This window comes from Gekko japonicus, unplaced genomic scaffold (assembly GCF_001447785.1).
Source record: "Gekko japonicus isolate JY-2015 unplaced genomic scaffold, Gekko_japonicus_V1.1 scaffold182, whole genome shotgun sequence".
NCBI lineage: Eukaryota > Metazoa > Chordata > Lepidosauria > Squamata > Gekkonidae > Gekko > Gekko japonicus.
In genome coordinates, this window is record NW_015173128.1 from 294,483 (window position 1) to 312,375 (window position 17,893).

Genomic DNA, 17,893 nt, shown 5'->3' on the forward strand with positions numbered 1-17,893 from the left:
GACAGACCTGGCCAGTGGCAGGGGGTGGGGTTTAGGGTTGCCAGGTCCAGGCTGGGAAACATCTGGATATTTGTGGGTGGTGCCTGAGAACGGGGACCTCGATGGGCTACAATGCCACAGAGTCCCCCCTTAAAAGCATCGATTTGCTCCAGAGGAATTAGTCTCTGCAGTCTGGAGATGAGCCGTAACACAGCGGGATCCCCAGTTCCCACCTGGAGGCTGGCATCCCGAACCACCACGATGTCAGGGAACTTGAAGTCTGTTGGCCTTCTCATGAGAAAGAGTGTAAGAATTTCAATCCGGGGGGGGGGTCTCTCCCCTTCTCCCCTTGCCCAAGTTTCACCTTCTCAGCTGAGAGAACTGGCCCATGAAGGGCTGGGGTGAGACGACTATTGCCCTCTTCCCTTGCCAGTCTCTCCATGGGCACGTGCCAGCTACACAGCATCAGGTCTTCAGCAGCACAGTGGATTCACAGGGTTCATATTTCAGTCTCATGACAAAAGGCACCTTCTTTCCGGCTCGGGGGGGTGTCCCACCGTAGCCGTGTGTGCCCACCTTCCCTCCCCCAGCCCAGCGGCCTGGGATCTCTGTGCGAGAACATCTATGTCTGCCCTCGTGTGCTTTGGTGCAGGACTTACGCCCGCCTGAAGTACCTGATCGTACTGCTTTGGCACCTGCCCAGGGAGGAGGAGGAGGAGAGGAGATTGGATTTATACCCCACCCTTCACTTGGAGTCTCAGAGCGGCTTACAAACTTCTTTCCCCTCCCCTTCCCCACAACAGACACCCTGTGAGGTGGGTGGGGCTGAGAGAGCTCTGACACAAACTGCTCTTTTTCAAGGACAGCTGTGCCAGAGCTTGTGACTGACCCAAGGTCACACCAGCAGGTGCAAGTGGAGGAGTGGGGAATCAAACCCGGTTCTCCCAGATTAGAGTCCGCACACTTAACCACTACACCAAACTCGGGAGGATGCCCGAGTTCCCAGGGAGAGAGAATGCCGGTCGGGGGGGGGAGAGGGGGGCACGTCACTCCATGCAGCCTGGCTACCGGATCCCACAAGCCCAGCTCCCGCTGGCTCATGCGCGTGAAGCCCGTGGTGAAGACAAGTCCGTCGCGGGTGAAGACGGCCCGCATGGGCCTCATCCCTTCGTGAGGAGCAAACCTCTCCTGGGTGGGTGGGGGAAAGAAAGAGTTAAGTACGTAGAGAAGGCAGGGAAGGGAGAGAGGAGAGGAGCAGAGGGGGCAGGAGTCACCTCTTGGGTAGCAGCCAGGCAGGTGAAGGCACACGATCCAGTTTTTAGAGGAGAAAGCATCCCTCTCCGCAGGAGTTCCGCCATGGTGGCTTTCTTAGAGGTGCATCCCAGATGACAAAACTGAGATCACCCCCGTATGGCATTGTTTGCTTTCCTACAGAGTGCAGACGCCTGTTTGCCTCTCCACACAGGGTGACCTATTCAGCCAGCATTTCCTTTGAAAGTTCATGACACAAACTCTGGCTCAGAGCCATGGGCAAACGGAACTCATAATACGGCCAAACTCGCATAAAAACTGGGAATTTGAAGCCCTTCCTACTTATCTTTACGTTAATTGTGATTCAAGACAGAGTTACAAGGGTTAGCCGAGGTATGTTCACTTGATCTCCTGGGGTGAGCAGAAATTGCTTCCAGATAACCAGGCAAGGGAACACCCACAAATGGACAAAACGTTGGCTCTTTCATTTATCCATCACACAGGCACGTGTGGCTGAGAAAGATTGCACACAGGTTGTCCTCTCTTGCTGGCAAAGTGCTTTAGCTTGGCATGACAGTGTCGCCCACCATAACAGGGGCGGTGGCTCAGCACTGTTCACTGGATTCAGGGATATGGGTTCTCAGCTCTGTTGTCTGGGCATGCTCATCCTCACTCTCTGCCACTCCTCCTCCTGTGGGCACAAAGGCCGGGAAAGCTCACACGTCACATAAGCACATCTCACACTGCCTCTGCATGCAGCGCACACTCAACAACCTCGCACCGGAAGACCCTAAGCCATACCAAGTCCCAAAGTGCCAGTTGCCGCTCACTCATCTTGCTGAAGCCGGTTGTGAAGATTTTGCCATCGGCCATGAAGATGGCCCGGACGGGGCGAGCGCCGTCGTGTGGCTTGAATTTCTCCTGGAAGCGGTGGCCAGCGGTTAGTGGGTTAGGACCAAACAGAAACACACAGGCCACTATTAGTACAGGTCAGTCACGTGAGACCACACTAACGCTCTGAAGGTGGAAGGAGAGAGGTGGGTCTGGGAAGAGACGAGACACATCTGGCCCACCCACAACACTGTGCGCAAATGTGCCCTGAGGGCTTGTCACAAAGAACACTCGCATGCATTTTTCTTTGTGCACAAGACAGTCAAACACAAAGTACTATGAGTGTGGAAGGTTTGTCCGTACACACTAGAAATTTTTTGTCCACATACAAATCTCTAGGGGGACAATTATTTCTGAGCTCAAGAGACAGAAACAAGTTTAATTTTGGGCCCATTTGTTTTGGTGCATTTCATGTGCCTGGGAATTTTACACCTATACACTCCACACAAACACAAAGGATGACTTTGTTTTACATGTTTGTTTGCTAAAATATTTATATCCCGCCTTCCCTTGTTGCTCAAGGTGGCTTTCATTTAATTTCAGGACAAACACCAGCCGACATTTTGGGGTGCTTGCACCCACCGCTACAAGAATGCTCGCCCAGTGGGCCAAAGATCCACCTGATGTTCCTTAAAGCCACCAGAAAGGAAGCTAGCAGAGGATTCCAAAATTGAGACCTTGCGTCTCCAGGATCCAGCTTCCTCAAAAACTAACTGAATCTAAGATTGTGGTAGTTCAAAAAAAAAAAAGGTGAGAGACTTTTGGCACTTTCACACACGCTGAATAGTGCAATTTCAATTCACTTCCAATGCACTTTACAACTTAGTTTTACTGCATGAAATGGAAAAATCTACCTGCCAACCATCTCTAAAGTGCATTCAAAGTGGGTTGAAAGTGCATTACTCAGGAGATGTGAAAGTGCCTTTTAGGCTGTTTCTACATGAGGTTTTGCTCTGGACTGAAGCAGAGCTTGGGGTTTTTTTTTAGTGTTTACACAACTTTGGCCCCTAATTGTTCTCTATCCAGAGGTTCCCTGCTTGGGTCCAGTCTTTCCCAAACCTGATTTCATACAAGCTTTTGTGGAAATCAACACACATCAACCGGCTGTGTGGACAGGAAAACACCCCTTTTTGCAGGTCCCCTCCCCACACCCTTTTCTTTGCCCACAGCCCACCGCAGCCACCCCCCACCCCACCACTGGAGGGCTTTTTCTAGCCTTTTAAAAAATAAAAAACATACTCTAACCATATCCTAAAACATAACACATTAATTACAGCAACATGTTACCGATTTTAAACTACAGCAATATGTCAATCACCAAAAGTACTAGATCTATTGCTACACCTTAAAGTCAGCAACTGACATATCACCAGTGTTCCCTCTAAGCTGAGTTAGTATGAGCTAGCTCAAAACATTTTAGCCTCCGGCTCCCACGTTTTTGTCTTGGCTCGGGAAGGGATGGCTCCAGAGCAAACTAATTTACTGCGGTCGCCAAATTGCTCACTCACAACTTTAATGCCAGAAACTCACAAAGCAGAATTTTTGCTCACAAGGCTCCCCAGCTTAGAGGGAGCATTGCGTATCACTGTAATTTAATACACCGAAATAGATCAAGATGGGCAGCCGTATTAGTCTGTCTGTAGCAGGAGAAAAGTGCAAGAGTCCAGGAGCACTTCCAAGACTGACAAAATATGTGTTTTGTGAGTCACTGCTCACTTCTGCTCATTCTAGCTGTATCTGATGAAGTGAACAGTGACTCACAAAAGCTCCTCCCCGTCACATATTTTGTTAGTCTTTAAGGTACTGCTGGACTCTCGCTCTTTTCTACTACAACAGCAATATTATTTTTATTTTACAAAATTAGACCCTGCCTTTCTCCTTTCTGCCCTCATGAGGGCCTCTAAGGAGGCGATGCCAATTAATGATTTTCTTTAAAAGGCCCACCCACCCACGAAAGGCTTTTGGTGGCAGAATCCAAGTGCAGAAGAAACCTCTGTGTGAATGCTCCACTAGCGATTAGAGGAGGGCTGCGGTGGCTCAAGTAGTTAAGACGCTGAACTGCAGATCGGAAGGTCGGTAGTTCAGCAGTTCGAGACCCGAGTGCCGCATGACGTAGTGAGCTCCCATCTCTGGCCCCAGCTCCTGCCAACCTAGCAGTTCGAAAGCAAGAAATTGCAAGTAGATAAATAGGTACTGCTTCGGTGGGAAGGTAACAGCGTTCCTTGCGCCTCGGCATCTAGTCATGCCAGCCACATGACCATGGAAACGTCTTCGGACAGCGCTGGCTCTTCGGCTTGGAAATGGAGATGAGCACCGCAACCCTAGAGTCAGATTCGACTGGCTTTCGAGCAAGGGAAACCTTTACCTTTTACCCCCCAATATGGTGCCCATGAACGCCACGAGTCCTGCCAACACCTCTTCTGGTGCCCGCTGAGTGTTTTCAGAATGAAGGCACACCATGTAGGCAGTTTAAGGAAAAACAACTTTGCAACCTGGGGGACGTGTTTTTTTTGTTAAAATGGAGGCTCACATCTGCTTCCGTCTGCAAAACTGGGGTTCTTTACTTCAGCTCCTTTTGATTATTAGTTTAATCTTAATTCACGTGACCCGCACGTAACCCAAGTCAACATCCCCAAACGTGTGCGGAAATCTGCGGTGTTGCTTCAAGGGCTGCACACTTGCGGGACATGGAATCTTGGCATCCCAGGGAATAGAAGACACTGGGGACGCATCCCCTCTCCAGTTCTAAATACCCGAAGTCCCAAGCAAGATGTGAGAAAATCTGTAACTGGATCTCCATGTGCATGTTTTGTTTCTGGCAAAAACAGCAACCACTAGAGGGTCGGACGGACTAGCATCCCGACAAGAGAAGGTGGGCTCCCTCTTTCTCCCCTGTGCCATTTTCCTGACTCAACATCTCCCGAGATTGTAAATTCCCCACCAAGAGGAAAGCGGCAGTGGAGGTTGCCTGCATGAGGCTTCTACGGTTCCCCTCCTGGAGGAAATACCAGCTCAGGGGAGTAACCTGAGCTCAGGAAAAAGAGCCTTATGTGGGCGGGGATCTGAACTGGATCCTCCAGTGGTTTGGCCCAAAGAGCCCTGATCTGCCAAGCAGCCCTTTCGGAAAGAGGAAAAAGCAGCTGAGGTTAGTGAAGGGGCAAGAGGGCAGCAGGGCTTTGGAACGTGGACATGCCAGCCTTCAGCTGTGAAAGACTCTCGCCCTTCAACTCTGATTCGCTGCCATCCTTTAGTCACAAGGGGGGGGGCTAAAGCAAGCCTCCTAGACCCCAATTGGTCTATTTCCTTTGCTGCATTTCTTCCAACACAGAGCTCAAGGCTGCAGCTCAGGAAGTTTCCCCATCCATATGCTCTGCAGGGTTGCCAGATGGAGCACCCTTGGGCCGTACCCTGAGACCTTGCTCCGAATGTGAAGTGTAGTGGGTTAGACGCATAAAGGAAGCATGGAGACTGATGTAGTGATCAGCATAGCTTTACTGGTACACAACAAGACTAAAAACTAACGGCCGGCAGGCCAACTATATACACAATCCAGGGGCATCCCCTGGGTCCCATTGGTGGGTTTGAATCTCCCGCCAAGGTCCCATTGGTTCCCCCAGTGGAGGGACTAGAATCCTAGTCCCCATTGTTGTACCGGACTGAAGCTCAGGAGTGTGCGCTGACCTCTGGTGGCGGTCAGCGGACACAACATCATGCAAGGCCAAAACACAGGAAGACATAAAAAAGAGCAAGAGCCCAGAAGCACCTTAAAGACTAACAGAATTTGTGGCAGGGGAGGAGCTTTTGTGTTAGGGGGGAATGGAGCTTTTGTGAGCCACTGCTCACTTCTTCAGATACAGCTAGAATGAGCAGAACTGAACCGTGACTCACGAAAGCTCCTCCCCTGCCACAAATTCTATTAGTCTTTAAGGTGCTCCTGTACTCTTGCTCTTTTCTACTGCTACAGACAGACTAACACGGCTGCCCGTCTTGGGCTGTGGTCACATGGAGCATTAGCCACGCTACAGAGACGGAAGATAGGCGGATTTTCCGGGCGCGATCACAGCGCCACATCTGGGAAGCATAGAGCTCCCATGGCGAACCCGAGGCTTCCCGCCGAAGATGCGGGGTAAAAAACTAGTACCTCCGAGGTACTAGTTTCTGGAAACCACGGGGCAAGGGCGGGCGCCTGATCGCGTTTTTGGTGTTAGGTCGTGGCATCCGGTGCCCGCCCATGTCCCGTCGCTAAAAGGTTTGTTTTTTTTCAAGTCTCCACGGGATGCGCACAAGCACCCAACAGCGCATGCGCACACTTTGTTTAAAAACAAACAGCACAGCCCCCTCCTCTTTTCCGTACCCCCCCCCCACTCCTGGCTCTGCCTGCTCGAGAGGAACTCTGCACCGGGCGGCAGAGGGGGAGGTGCGGGGGGGGGGCGTGGCGGGAGGGTGGCCCGGCTGAAGCTCCTCCTGGAGGGGACCGGACGGAGGACACGTTGCATTCCTCTGCAGCCCTGGAAGGGGTTAAACCCAGAGCCTTTTGCTAGGGAGGCCGCTTCTTTGTAGGATTGTCCTGTGATTGGCACCTCCCCCCTACCCACGGGACCTCAACGGGACGTCTGATCGCGCAGCTGTGCGTTATTTTGCTCCGGGGCAAACAGCCACCCCCCCCCTGCATTTTCCTGTCCGTGTGACCAGGGCCTTGATCTGTCTCCATGGAAGGCACCACATTTAGCCGTACAGAATGGAAATCCATCAGCCTTGTGAAGAGGCATCTGAAGAAGTGAGCAGCGACTCACAAAAGCTCCTCCCCTGCCACAAATTCTGTTAGTCTTTAAGGTGCTCCTGGACTCTTTCTCTCTTCTACTCCTACAGACAGACTGACACGGCTACATATCTTGATCTACCTCCACAAGAAGAAATATTCTTTAGAAAGTACCTAACATTGCCTAAATGCTGAAATAACTGGATAATACCAATGATAACGCTGAATTTTTTAAAAATCAACAATCCTAAAACAGAGAGGTACACTGGAGCATCCACAGGGTGCTCCCCAAAGCTGCTGGCAGTGAATAGTCGACTATTAGATCTCACATGTTTGGGGGCAGGGTGTCCCTGCGGTTCCGAGCCCTGGCATGCATCCCTAGGAATTAGCCTTCGGGTAAGGAGGCTCCTGGAGGTGGAATCAAGCAAGCAGCAAGCGGCGGAACCTGCCCACGCATGCTGGACCAGCCCACGTGCAGCCACGACTCACGGCCACCACGAGGTGCTGCCGAGGGTCTATGATGCGCAAGTGTTTGTCCTTGCAGGTGGTGACGAAGAGGCTGCCACTGCGATTCCAACAGACGTTGTAGATGAGGTCAGTGTGCAGGTCATCCAATGTCAGGAGGGCCTCCCCCGTGCCCACGTTCCAGAGGATGATCACGCTGTCTCCCCCTGGAATAAGGAAGCGGAACTCGGGAAAGGACCAAACCAGTCAGCAGCCAGCAGGCCCTCCTTTTCATGCAAACGGCTGCACTGTCCTCCTCTCGCAAGCCTCCTTTCCCCCCCAAGGCCACACTGCACTACAGGGAAACTGGAACGTGGCAGGTATTGCACCCCCTCTAACCTTTCTGACTTATTTCCATCAACTGACTTTCCCCAAGTATTGGAAGGCTTCCCTTTATGGCCGCAGGCTAAACACTTTCCTCTATGCTGTTTGGTTGGGCAGATTCCAAGGAGTGCCCTACTCAGATATATTATGTGCACGTGGGTCTGGGGCAAGGGAAATGTTATCCCATGTTTTCTTTGATTGTGTGCTGACGGCCCCTTGGAGAGGATCTGTGGATACAGCCAGCAATAGCTTCCAAGGCTTCCCTTGTTTCTGTGCAAGCTGATCCTGAGATCCTGGTAGTACTTTAGCGGTGGCTAAATTTCTTGCAGCTCTGGCTTCTATCAGGGGATGGAAACAGAGAATGGTATTTGTAAGACTGGTCCTGTTGCAGACTGCTGGGTCATTGGGCTGGGAAGGAAGGAAGGAAGGAAGGAAGGAAGGAAGGAAGGAAGGAAGGAAGGAAGGAAGGAAGGAAAGAGGTGGAAAGAAATAGAGGAGAGAAGTGGAGAGGAGAGGAAGGATTCCATGGTGAAACATTAGGGTTACCAAGTACCTACCTTCGAATCGGCGGGGGACAGATGGTTCCCGGCCAGAAGATTCCCTCGGTGAAACACATCCCCGCTGTACCATGCCGTCGCCCAGACGTGACGCCAGCACGCTAGGCACGAAGCTGGGTGACGCTCTGGCAATGGAGCTGGAAACTCAATGGTACCATCGAGTTTCCAGCTCCATTGGCAGAGCATCGCCCAGCTACGTGCCCAGTGTGCTGGCGTCACATCTGGGCGACAGCATGGTGCGGCGGGGATGTGTTCCACTGAGGGAATGTTCCTGACAAGACATATGTGTTCCCCTCTGATTCAAGGTAAGTACTTGGTAAGCCTATGAAACATAGCACTGTAACCAGGAGGCTGATGGGTCATGTGGTAGCTTTAGACCACAACCACATGAAGATGCAAAGGGAAAAGGCAGCCCTGCCCTAAGCAGCTTGCAACAGAAGGAAGGGATGAATGTGAGCCAATGCTGTGAAACCTACTGAGGCCCAGTTCACAAACAGTGCAGAATGCAGGGCTACAATGGGCTCCACCATTTCGCACTGTGGGGCAGGGGTTTAGGGCAGCCCACTGGGCAGTTTTCCACAGTAAGGTTCACTATTTTCTCTTAGAGTTAGTTGCCCAAAGGAGCTTCCACCCCACACACGTAATGGAGGGAACTGGAAAAAGAGGCCCTTTTTTTAACCATTCAGGCCCTTAGAGCAAACCAATTTGCTCCCCGTGCCTTCAAGGGGTCTACATCCCCCTCCTTTTACTTTTACTTTTGGCAGAGGCTTTTCTGCGCCTCCCGCAGTGGCTGCTCAACCCACAATAGCTCCTCACCCAGAAAGAGAGGGTGGTGGAGGAAAGCGAGAGCCCACAACGGGACTATTCAAAGCACCCAGTTCTGACCTTGCTTTTGTGCTATCCGGCAGATAAGCGCTCTCTCTCTCTCTCTCTCTCTCTCTCTCTCTCTCTCTCAGATTTTAAACTGGAATCTGACCTGCTACTGATTTCATTCATTTATTTCATTCGCTTGCTCTTTGTGTAGCAGGGACTTCTTTGCATATTAGGCGACACACCCCTAATGCAGCCAATCCTCCAAGAGCTTACAGTAGCTCCTGTAAGAAGAGCTCTGTAAGCTCTTGGAGGATTGACTAGATTAGGGGGAGTGTCGCCTAATATGCAAAGGTGTCCCTGCTACAGAAAGAGCCCTCCCCAATGAGAACCTAGAGCGGCTTATATATCATTCTCCTCTGGGATTGCCATGGGGGACTTTGGGGGGGGGGATTTCTGGAGAGGGGCGCCGACATCCCCAACAGGATGATGCCATGCAGAAGTGCCCTGTGTGCCTGTACTCCAACCGGCGAATTTACCACTTGGCGTTCAGGTCCCCCCCCAGTTCAACAGCATTGAATCCTGTCTGTAGATTTGTCTCTGTAGCTGTGGACTTCTCTACAAGATATATTGTTCTTTAGGTTTTTGTTATCTATGTACTATAATTAATAAGATACACTAGGGCAGGGGTGTCGAACTCATTTGTTACGAGGACTGGATCTGACATAAATGAGACCTTGTTGGGCCAGGCCAGGTGTGTCATAAAAGGTAATGCCAGGTAGCAGAGATGTAAACTTTATAAAGGACACAAACACAAAGGTGTTTTTTTTAACTTAAAATAACAACATGCTTAAAACATCAGCACTCTTGCAATATTTTGTTTATTTAACAGTGTCTGATAACTGACACCTCTTGCTCTAAATGGCTGCATCAAAATGTCTGTGCTGTTGCAATCTTGAGTATGCTGTTCAGGTGTGTACCTGTAAGCTGCAAACCTACGATGACGCAGCAGCAGCAGAACTGGAAGAAGAAGCAGAAGACAGCCAGTTCCACTGCGGGCCTGACAGAAGCCCTCCGGGGGCCTGATGCAGCCCCCTGGGCCGCATGTTTGACACCCCAGCACTAGGGTCTTTATTGTATATTTAAGTATATGATTTAAACAAATATATGAAGACATAGTAGCATATCAGAATGGTTTGTTTTGTTTTAACACGGTGTTTTCCCACGTTTGCTCAGCCTTGCCCTGTGTTTGTTGCCCACCTGAATGCTGGCAACCCTAAATGTGACCCACCAGGCGTTGTCTCCCCTGAACAGCAGTGAGCCAGCGGGTCTTACCCACAGATGGTTCCCTGCACAGCCTGGAGGTGCCAGCACCAGAATTTGGGAACCTTATGTATGGAAAGCATGTGCTCTAGACTAAGCTATGGCCCTTCTCCTTATCTGGAAAAAGGGAATGTATGAACCAAAACTGCACCTATGAACGACTCGTTCTTGAAAAACTTGCTGGTAACCTTCGCTTCTGTAACAAATTCTTTTGCACAGGAATTTAAACCAAGCATTTAGTTCTGTCCTTTTAAAGACGTTGTGTTATCAGTACGCAGCACTGTATGGTAACGGTACTATACACTACTGCATGTACATGTGGAATAGGCTTCCTCAGGTGGTGGCGGGCTTCTTCTTTGGAGGCTTTCAAACAGAGGCTAGATGGCCATCTGACAGCCATGCTGACTCTGTGAACTTAGGCAGATCATGAGAGGGAGGGCAGGAAGGGCCAGCACTCAATTTCTGTGGTCCTTTCTTATATGCCCAGGATAATGCCAATCGCCACCTTGGGGTCAGGAAGCAACCAGATTCCTACAGGCCAGATTGGCCCAGGGATCCTGGAGGGTTTTTCGCCTTCCTCTGGGCATCAACCAGGGGTCACTGGAGGAGAGATAGTTGTGTATTTCCTGCACTGCTCAGGGGGATGGACTAGATGACCCTTGAGGTCCCTTCAGCTCTATGTTTCTTTGTCAATGGGGTGGAAGGAGCATAGGCAGCCTGCCTGCTCCAACGCCATCGTCACCCTCCCCCAAATACCAAGTGCCAGAAATACAACAGAGAAAAGAGAATTTAAACAAAGCAAAAATAGCCAGCTATCACCTGGGCCTCTCTTCTATCTCTTCTCCAAGGCCACAAGCTGTGAGCCCTTTGGCTCTGGCCTTTTGCCTTGTGCCTCTGGCCATACACAAACCTTAGGCCTGGAAGCCTGAAGGGGGAGCAGCCAGCAGACCAAGTCAGACAAAGAGTCAATGGCAAGGAGAAGGACGTGTGTGGAGGGGTGTGAAGGAATGCCCGCCTGGGTTTTTATGAGCTTCCGTGAGTGATTATGTGCTTCACGTGGGTTTTGAATGTTCTGCAGCAGATCCAACAGTTGTTGTGCAGGTTGGCTCACTTTCCTGAGAGATCAGCTCCACTACGGATTAACTGATTCTCTTTTGGAGGAGAGATTCTCGGCCTCAGCTCTTCTGACCTTGAAATGGCTGAACTGATTTCCAGAATGTGTTCTCTTAAGTCCCAGCGCCAAGTCCTTAATAGCCGGCTATATACAGGGGATTTTTTTATATATACACAGCAGGATCTCACTTTTTTTCCAGCCAGATGCCCTTTTAGTTCCTGCTTTGTGCTTGTGGTAGACCAGGACTCTGGACCAGTGTTTCCTCTAAGCTGAGTTAGTGTGAGCTAGCTCACAGTTTTTTAGCCTCCAGCTCACACATTTTTGTCTTAGCTCAGGAAAGATGGCTCCAGAGCAAACTAATTTATGCAGCAGCCAAACTACCTGCTCACAACTTTAATGCCAGTAGCCCACAAAGTAGAATTTCTGCTCACAGGACTCCACAGTTTAGAGGAAACATTGCTCTGGATGGTGGTGGGTTTATCTGCACTGGCCTGTTACTGACCGGCGTGGCTTGTAAACGCACGGAAGAGCTGTATGCCTTAAGTGCTGTCAGTGGGCGCCAAGATTTATCCATGACCTTTGCATTCTAATCCAACCAGCATTTTCAAAGGATTTAATCCCGGGATTCACCTCTGCTCCAGGAATGGACAGATTTGCGCTAAGCAAATATTCCAAAAAGGGGCAACCCCTGAAACCCAAAGTCTCAAGCTGCAGGTGACCTTGATGCTTCAGAAAAAACGGGGCGGCAGGAGGCCAAGAGAGTTGGGGGGGGCGCCCAGAGTAGGTCGGGTGGCCTGCCTTTCTCCCACCGGATCTTACCTGCACTGAGTAGGATGTTGCGTGCCGTCGGATGCCAGGTAAGGATGCCCACACGCTTGGAATGCCCTTCCAGTGTGACAATGGGCTCTGTCATGTTGCGCATCGGCACGTAATCTGGGATCTGCCAGACCTAAGGGGACAAAAGCCCTTTACAGCAAGAGAGCAGGAAGCCAGTTCGGTGCCTAATCTGGACCCTGTGCCTCGCCCATCCAAACATGCCCAAATTCAAATGCTATAACCAAAACAGCATAATAAGGAAATTTAACATGGCCTTCTTCCACATTGGTTACTTTCTCTAATTTTGCAAAGACGGATAAGAGAGGAGAAAGGATTCAGGTGGATAGCTACGTTGGTCTGAAGCAACGGAATGAAGTCTGAGTCCGGTGGCACCTTTAAGACCTACGGCAGTGGTGGCGAACCTATGGCACGGGTGCCAGAGGTGGCACTCAAAGCCCTCTCTGTGGGCATGCGTGCCATCACCCCAGCCAGGCCTAGACCGTCATTAAAGTGTGGAATTCTCTGCCAAATAATTTTAAGTAAATAAAATCATTTGGGATTGCTTTCCTTACTTTGTTTGGATCATCTTAAGTTAATGTATGAGTTATTTTTTCTAAAGAAAAACCTCAGTATTTAGGTTAAATTGCCGTGTTGGCACTTTGCGATCAATAAGTGGGTTTTGGGTCGCAGTTTGGGCACTCGGTCTCTAAAAGGTTCGCCATCACTGACCTACAGGGTTTAATTCTGGGTATAAGCTTTCGTGTGGATGCACACTTCTGCAGACACATTGAAACGTTTCAATGTATCTGGAGGCCTTAAAGGTGCCACCAGACTCAAACTTTGTTCTAGAGGAGACAGGAGAGCATGGAAGCATTTCTCACCAACCCTCATGAGAGCTAGAAACTTGCCTGCTTTTTCGGAGAAGGCCTGCCTCCTTTTCTGATCCTTGGGTATAAGCACACATGATACATGGTAACCAGAATAGCCGGATCTTTTGTTCTTTCTGTACTACAAGAGACTGTTTGACTTACAGTGGCACCTAGTTCAGATTCAGAATCTGTTTCAAGGCAGAAGGTTGTCATCCTGCTGCGTCTGCAAAAAATATTTCTGAAGCCTGCCCTGCGAAAGAACATGGGGCTCGAGCTTACAAGGCACTAGTGGAAGGCACCCACGGGTCTTTCCCACCTTCCTCTTCCCCCAAAAACCTCTGCTCGGAGCCATATGAGCCCTGTGGAAAAACGCCATGTGGGTCACGGAGGAATCAATGTTGCCCAATCCCCCCCCCCTTCATGGCACCCCTCTTTAGCATTTTGCTCACTATCTTGGGGAGGAAGGGAGAGGAAGAAACACCCCACAGGGTGCCAACCCACGCTTCATGTCACCTATCGATTCTGCATTACTGATCCTGAGAACTGGAGGAAAGGCCTGCTGGATCAGGCCAAGGTGAGGCCATCTCGTCTGGCATCTTGCACCAGCATCTTCTGCACCCTGCTTTTAACTGCACCTCACCACGCAATGTTCCCTCTAAGCTGTGGGGTCCTGTGAGCAAAAATTCTACTTTGTGAGCTACTGGTATTAAGGTTGTGAGCGAGTGATTTGGCTCCTGCATAAATTAGTTTGCTCTGGAGCCTTCCTTCCTGAGCGAAGACAAAAATATGTGAGCCGGAGGCTAAAAAACTGTGAGCTGGCTCACACTAACTCAGCTCAGAGGGAACACTGCTCACCAGATCGGCCTAGGAAGCACACAAGTAAGAAATGAAGGCCACAGACCATCCTGTTTATTATCCTCAGACTCTGGTATTGAGAAGTACCCCCTCCCAAGGTGGAGGTTTAGCTAGCCATTGATAGATCTCTCCTCCTCCACACATTGATATCATCTCCTTTTAAAACTGGTGCCACGTACTGTGGCGGTGAGTTCCAGAGGTTAATTCTGCATCGTGCAAAGGAGCACTTTCCAGATTCCGTCCTGAATCCACTGCCCCTCCATTTCATTGGGTGATCTCATGTTCTAGCATCAACGAAGAGGGACAAAACGGTCTCTCTAGCCACCGCAGCCACTTTCTCCATCCCATGTGTATCCTGGTATAGATTCCTGCAGTACATATGCCATTGTATAAAGAAACAGTCCTATTTTGAATCTGTGCGCATTTGATTTATATCGAAAATACTCCTTTTTGTGTAGATAGATTCAGGTGAGTAGCCGTGTTGGTCTAAAGCAGCAGAACAAATTGAGTCCAGTGGGGCACCTTTAAGACCAACCAAGTTTTATTCAAGGTATAAGCATTTGTGTGCAAGTGCACTTCTTCAGATATAGTGAAATGGAATTTCCTCAACCCTTACATATGGGGGGGGGGGTGTTAGTGGCCAGGAAGGGCCAATTAGAGTGAACACAGAGAAAGACAATTCATTCATCTCAGCATTCCCCAATGCTGACGTATTTATTTCCTTCACTGTTCCCCCCCCAGAACAGAACTCAGACAAATGGTAACCATATAAACTAAACTTTTTATCCCTGTTTGATCCCTGAATCTGTTAAACATCTTCATTAGCGCCGCTTCGGCGGGAGGGCGGGGTAAAAAGTTAATAAATAAATGAAATAAATAAAAAATTATGCGGTACGATAGTGTCAGCAATGCTGCCATGAGTGTGATGTGTGTTTCCAATTGCTCTGCATTCCTTCCCATGCGCTTAATTGTATCTTAGCTGTAACGCATATCTCTCAAGGCCACAGGAGGAGTTGGTGTGTCTGGAATTCGTGGGAAGCTTCTTACCTTCCCAGCTTCTGCAGCCGTTAGTTATCTGCCAAATGCCCGCGTGCGGGAACCCATCTAATTGGGTACTACGTGCATACGAATGCCCTATATCCTATTATGCGCATAGGTAACCCGCCATTCCTAACAGTGTTCATGTTAATGCATCTATAGCTTTTCAATAAAAGTAAAACCTTCTTGGAAGCATGTACTTCGTTGTTTTGCTGTGGATCCTGACAGATAGTTTACTGCTCACCCTCTACCTATATGTATGGACTGGGAACTTCCATTTTTGTTCCTGTCTCTGTCTTCTTGACTCTAATTGGCCCTTCCTAGCAACTCTCTCTTCCTATATTTATTGGTTGAGGAAATTCTGTTTCACTGTATCTGAAGAAGTGTGCTTGCACATGAACGCTTATTCCTTGAATAAAACTTGGTTGGTCTTAATGGTGCCACTGGACTGAAACTTTGTTCCCCGTCCTTTCTGTGTAATGCTGCTTGTTTCTGTAAAGATTTCCAGGTTGATAACACACATGCCACATGGAAGGTGCTATGTAAAGTCCAAAATAGGCTGATTAACCCCCCTTGGGCCAACCTACCCCCTGCAGAAAGAGTGATTCTGCTTTGAAAATTCACTGGCATTATAAAATGCCATTTTTGCTATTGTGCTTTTGCTATTGTGATTTTAAATGTTCTATTTATTATATACTGTATTGTATTTTGCACTCGGCTTTGCCGCATGTGAGCTGCCCTGAGCCTCTGGGAGGGCGGGATATAAATCAAACGAATAAATAAATAAATAAAAAATAGAAAACCAGCCCAGCAGGGAGAACTGGGGAGGTCAGTGGGATACTATGCCCGAGAGTCCACCTTCCAAAGCAACTGTTTCCTCCAGAGGAACGAATCCCTGTCACCAGGAGATCAGTTGTAATTCCGGGAGATCTCCAGACACCGTCTGGAGGTTGGCGACCCTAGATGGCCTGGAGAGGAGACCCGGCAAGAGCAGGGTGAGCGGAATTGTCTTCCTGCCCACCGTTCTCTGCTGTCAGTGGGCACTGGGGCCCCACCAATGGGGGGGGGGGGGAAATCAATGGGGGGGGGGGGGAAATGTGCCATTGCAGTCATAGGTCAACCAGGTGCCCCCCCCCAATCTGCTCAGTCCCTGGGGAACACATCTGCTCTTCCCATCTCCCCTACATCACGATGACCTCTGTTCTTCTGGGTTTGCTTCGCACTGCAGCCGGTGCCTTAGAAAAGAAAGGAACACCCAGGGGAGCGGCCCGACCCCCGCAGCAGCCCAAGGCCGGCTATTCTTAGGTGCCGAGTCTTTCCACGGAGCTATTCTTGGCCCAAAACGCTGCATCATACCCACAGAGGCAGCCGCCAGCCCCGGCACTCGCCTGGCAGTCCGGCTATAAACAGACCCCCCCGGCCGTTTCCAGTCATTTAAAGGGGACTCTGGCTGCTGGGGCTTTGAAGAGGGAGGGAAGGCATCTGGGCACCGGACAGCTTGGGGGCTCGCGGCCAAATGTTTGGCTAAAGTCAAGGACAAAAAGTGCGGAACCCAAAGAACAGCCGGTCTGAATCCCCCCCGCAGTGATTTCTACGGAAGGGTTTTCATTCTAAAACCGGCACGTCATCCTTACGTGCTCCCTCGCTCGCCCTTCACCCCCACAGCCTTCGCACTCACCAAAAGGCAGGAGAAGGCAGGTTAAGAACCACAGACGTGCGTGTGTGCGTGTGTGTGTGTGGGGGGTTGCTTCTCCCTCGGTGTGCCCGTAATCAAGAGGGCAGAAATCTGAATGCGCCGGAGAGATAATGACTACCCCCGAATGAGGTGGATCCCTCTTGTGGCTTCATCGGACATCCCCTGCCTGCAGTAAGACCACCCCACCCATTCGTGGGGTCTCTGCTGCGGCACCCCTCTCTTCCAAAAGAAGAAGAAGAAGAAGAGGAGGAAGAAGAAGAAGAAGAGGAGGAGGAGATTGGATTTATACCCCGCCCTTCACTACCCAAAGGTGTCTCAGAGCGGCTTACAAACTCCTTTCCCTTCCCCTCCCCACAACAGAGACCCTGTGAGGGAGGTGGGGCTGAGAGAGCTCTTGACAGAAACTGCTCTTTTTCAAGGACAGCTCTTATCAGAACTGTGGCTTGCCCAAGGTCATCCAGCCAGGTGCAAGTGGAGGAGTGGGGAATCAAACCCGGTTCTCCCAGATTAGAGTCCGCACACTCATACCACTACACCAAACTGGCTCTCTCATTTGGGCCCACGCCCCTCGCCTCTGACCCCGTTTGTCCTTCCCTCTCAACAACTAGCTCGACGTACGGCTATCCTTGAGACTGACCCGGAAACTCCAACTGATCCAGAATGCAGCAGCGTGGCTCCTTACAGGGACTCCGCGTACAGCACATATTTGCTGTGTGCTGAGTGAGCTGCATTGGCTTCCAGTGGAGTACCGGATCAGGTTCAAAGTTACGGCAGTGTTCCTCCTAAGCAGTGTGAGCTAGCTCACAGTCTTTTAGCCTCTGGCGCACACATTTTTGTCTTGGCTTAGGAAGGATGGCTCCAGAGCAAACTAATTTATGCAGTAGCCCGATCACTTGCTCACAGTTTTAATGCCAGTAGCTCACAATGTAGAATTTTTGCTTACAAGACACAACTTAGAGGGAACATTGGGTTAGGGTATTAACATTTAAGGTCCTTAATGGTCTGGGACCATGTATCTTTGGGACCACCTCTCCCGGTATACCCTACCCCCACAGAACACTGTGCTTGGTTGATAAGAACCTACTGGTGGTCCCCAGCCCGAAAGAC

The 17,893-nt window shown here is 50.1% G+C and overlaps 1 protein-coding gene across 1 annotated transcript in view; it reads right to left on the reverse strand.

The window, feature by feature from the left end:
- CORO6 (coronin 6) overlaps positions 1-17,893 on the reverse strand; it is a 48,951-nt gene that overhangs the window by 16,483 nt on the left and 14,575 nt on the right. The window contains exons 4-6 of the mRNA XM_015422063.1: positions 12,332-12,461; positions 7,370-7,551; positions 1,048-1,167 (exon numbers count right to left, since the gene is read on the reverse strand). Of these exons, the coding sequence (XP_015277549.1) occupies positions 1,048-1,167; positions 7,370-7,551; positions 12,332-12,461 (432 nt within the window). The remainder of the gene's footprint in view (positions 1-1,047; positions 1,168-7,369; positions 7,552-12,331; positions 12,462-17,893) is intronic.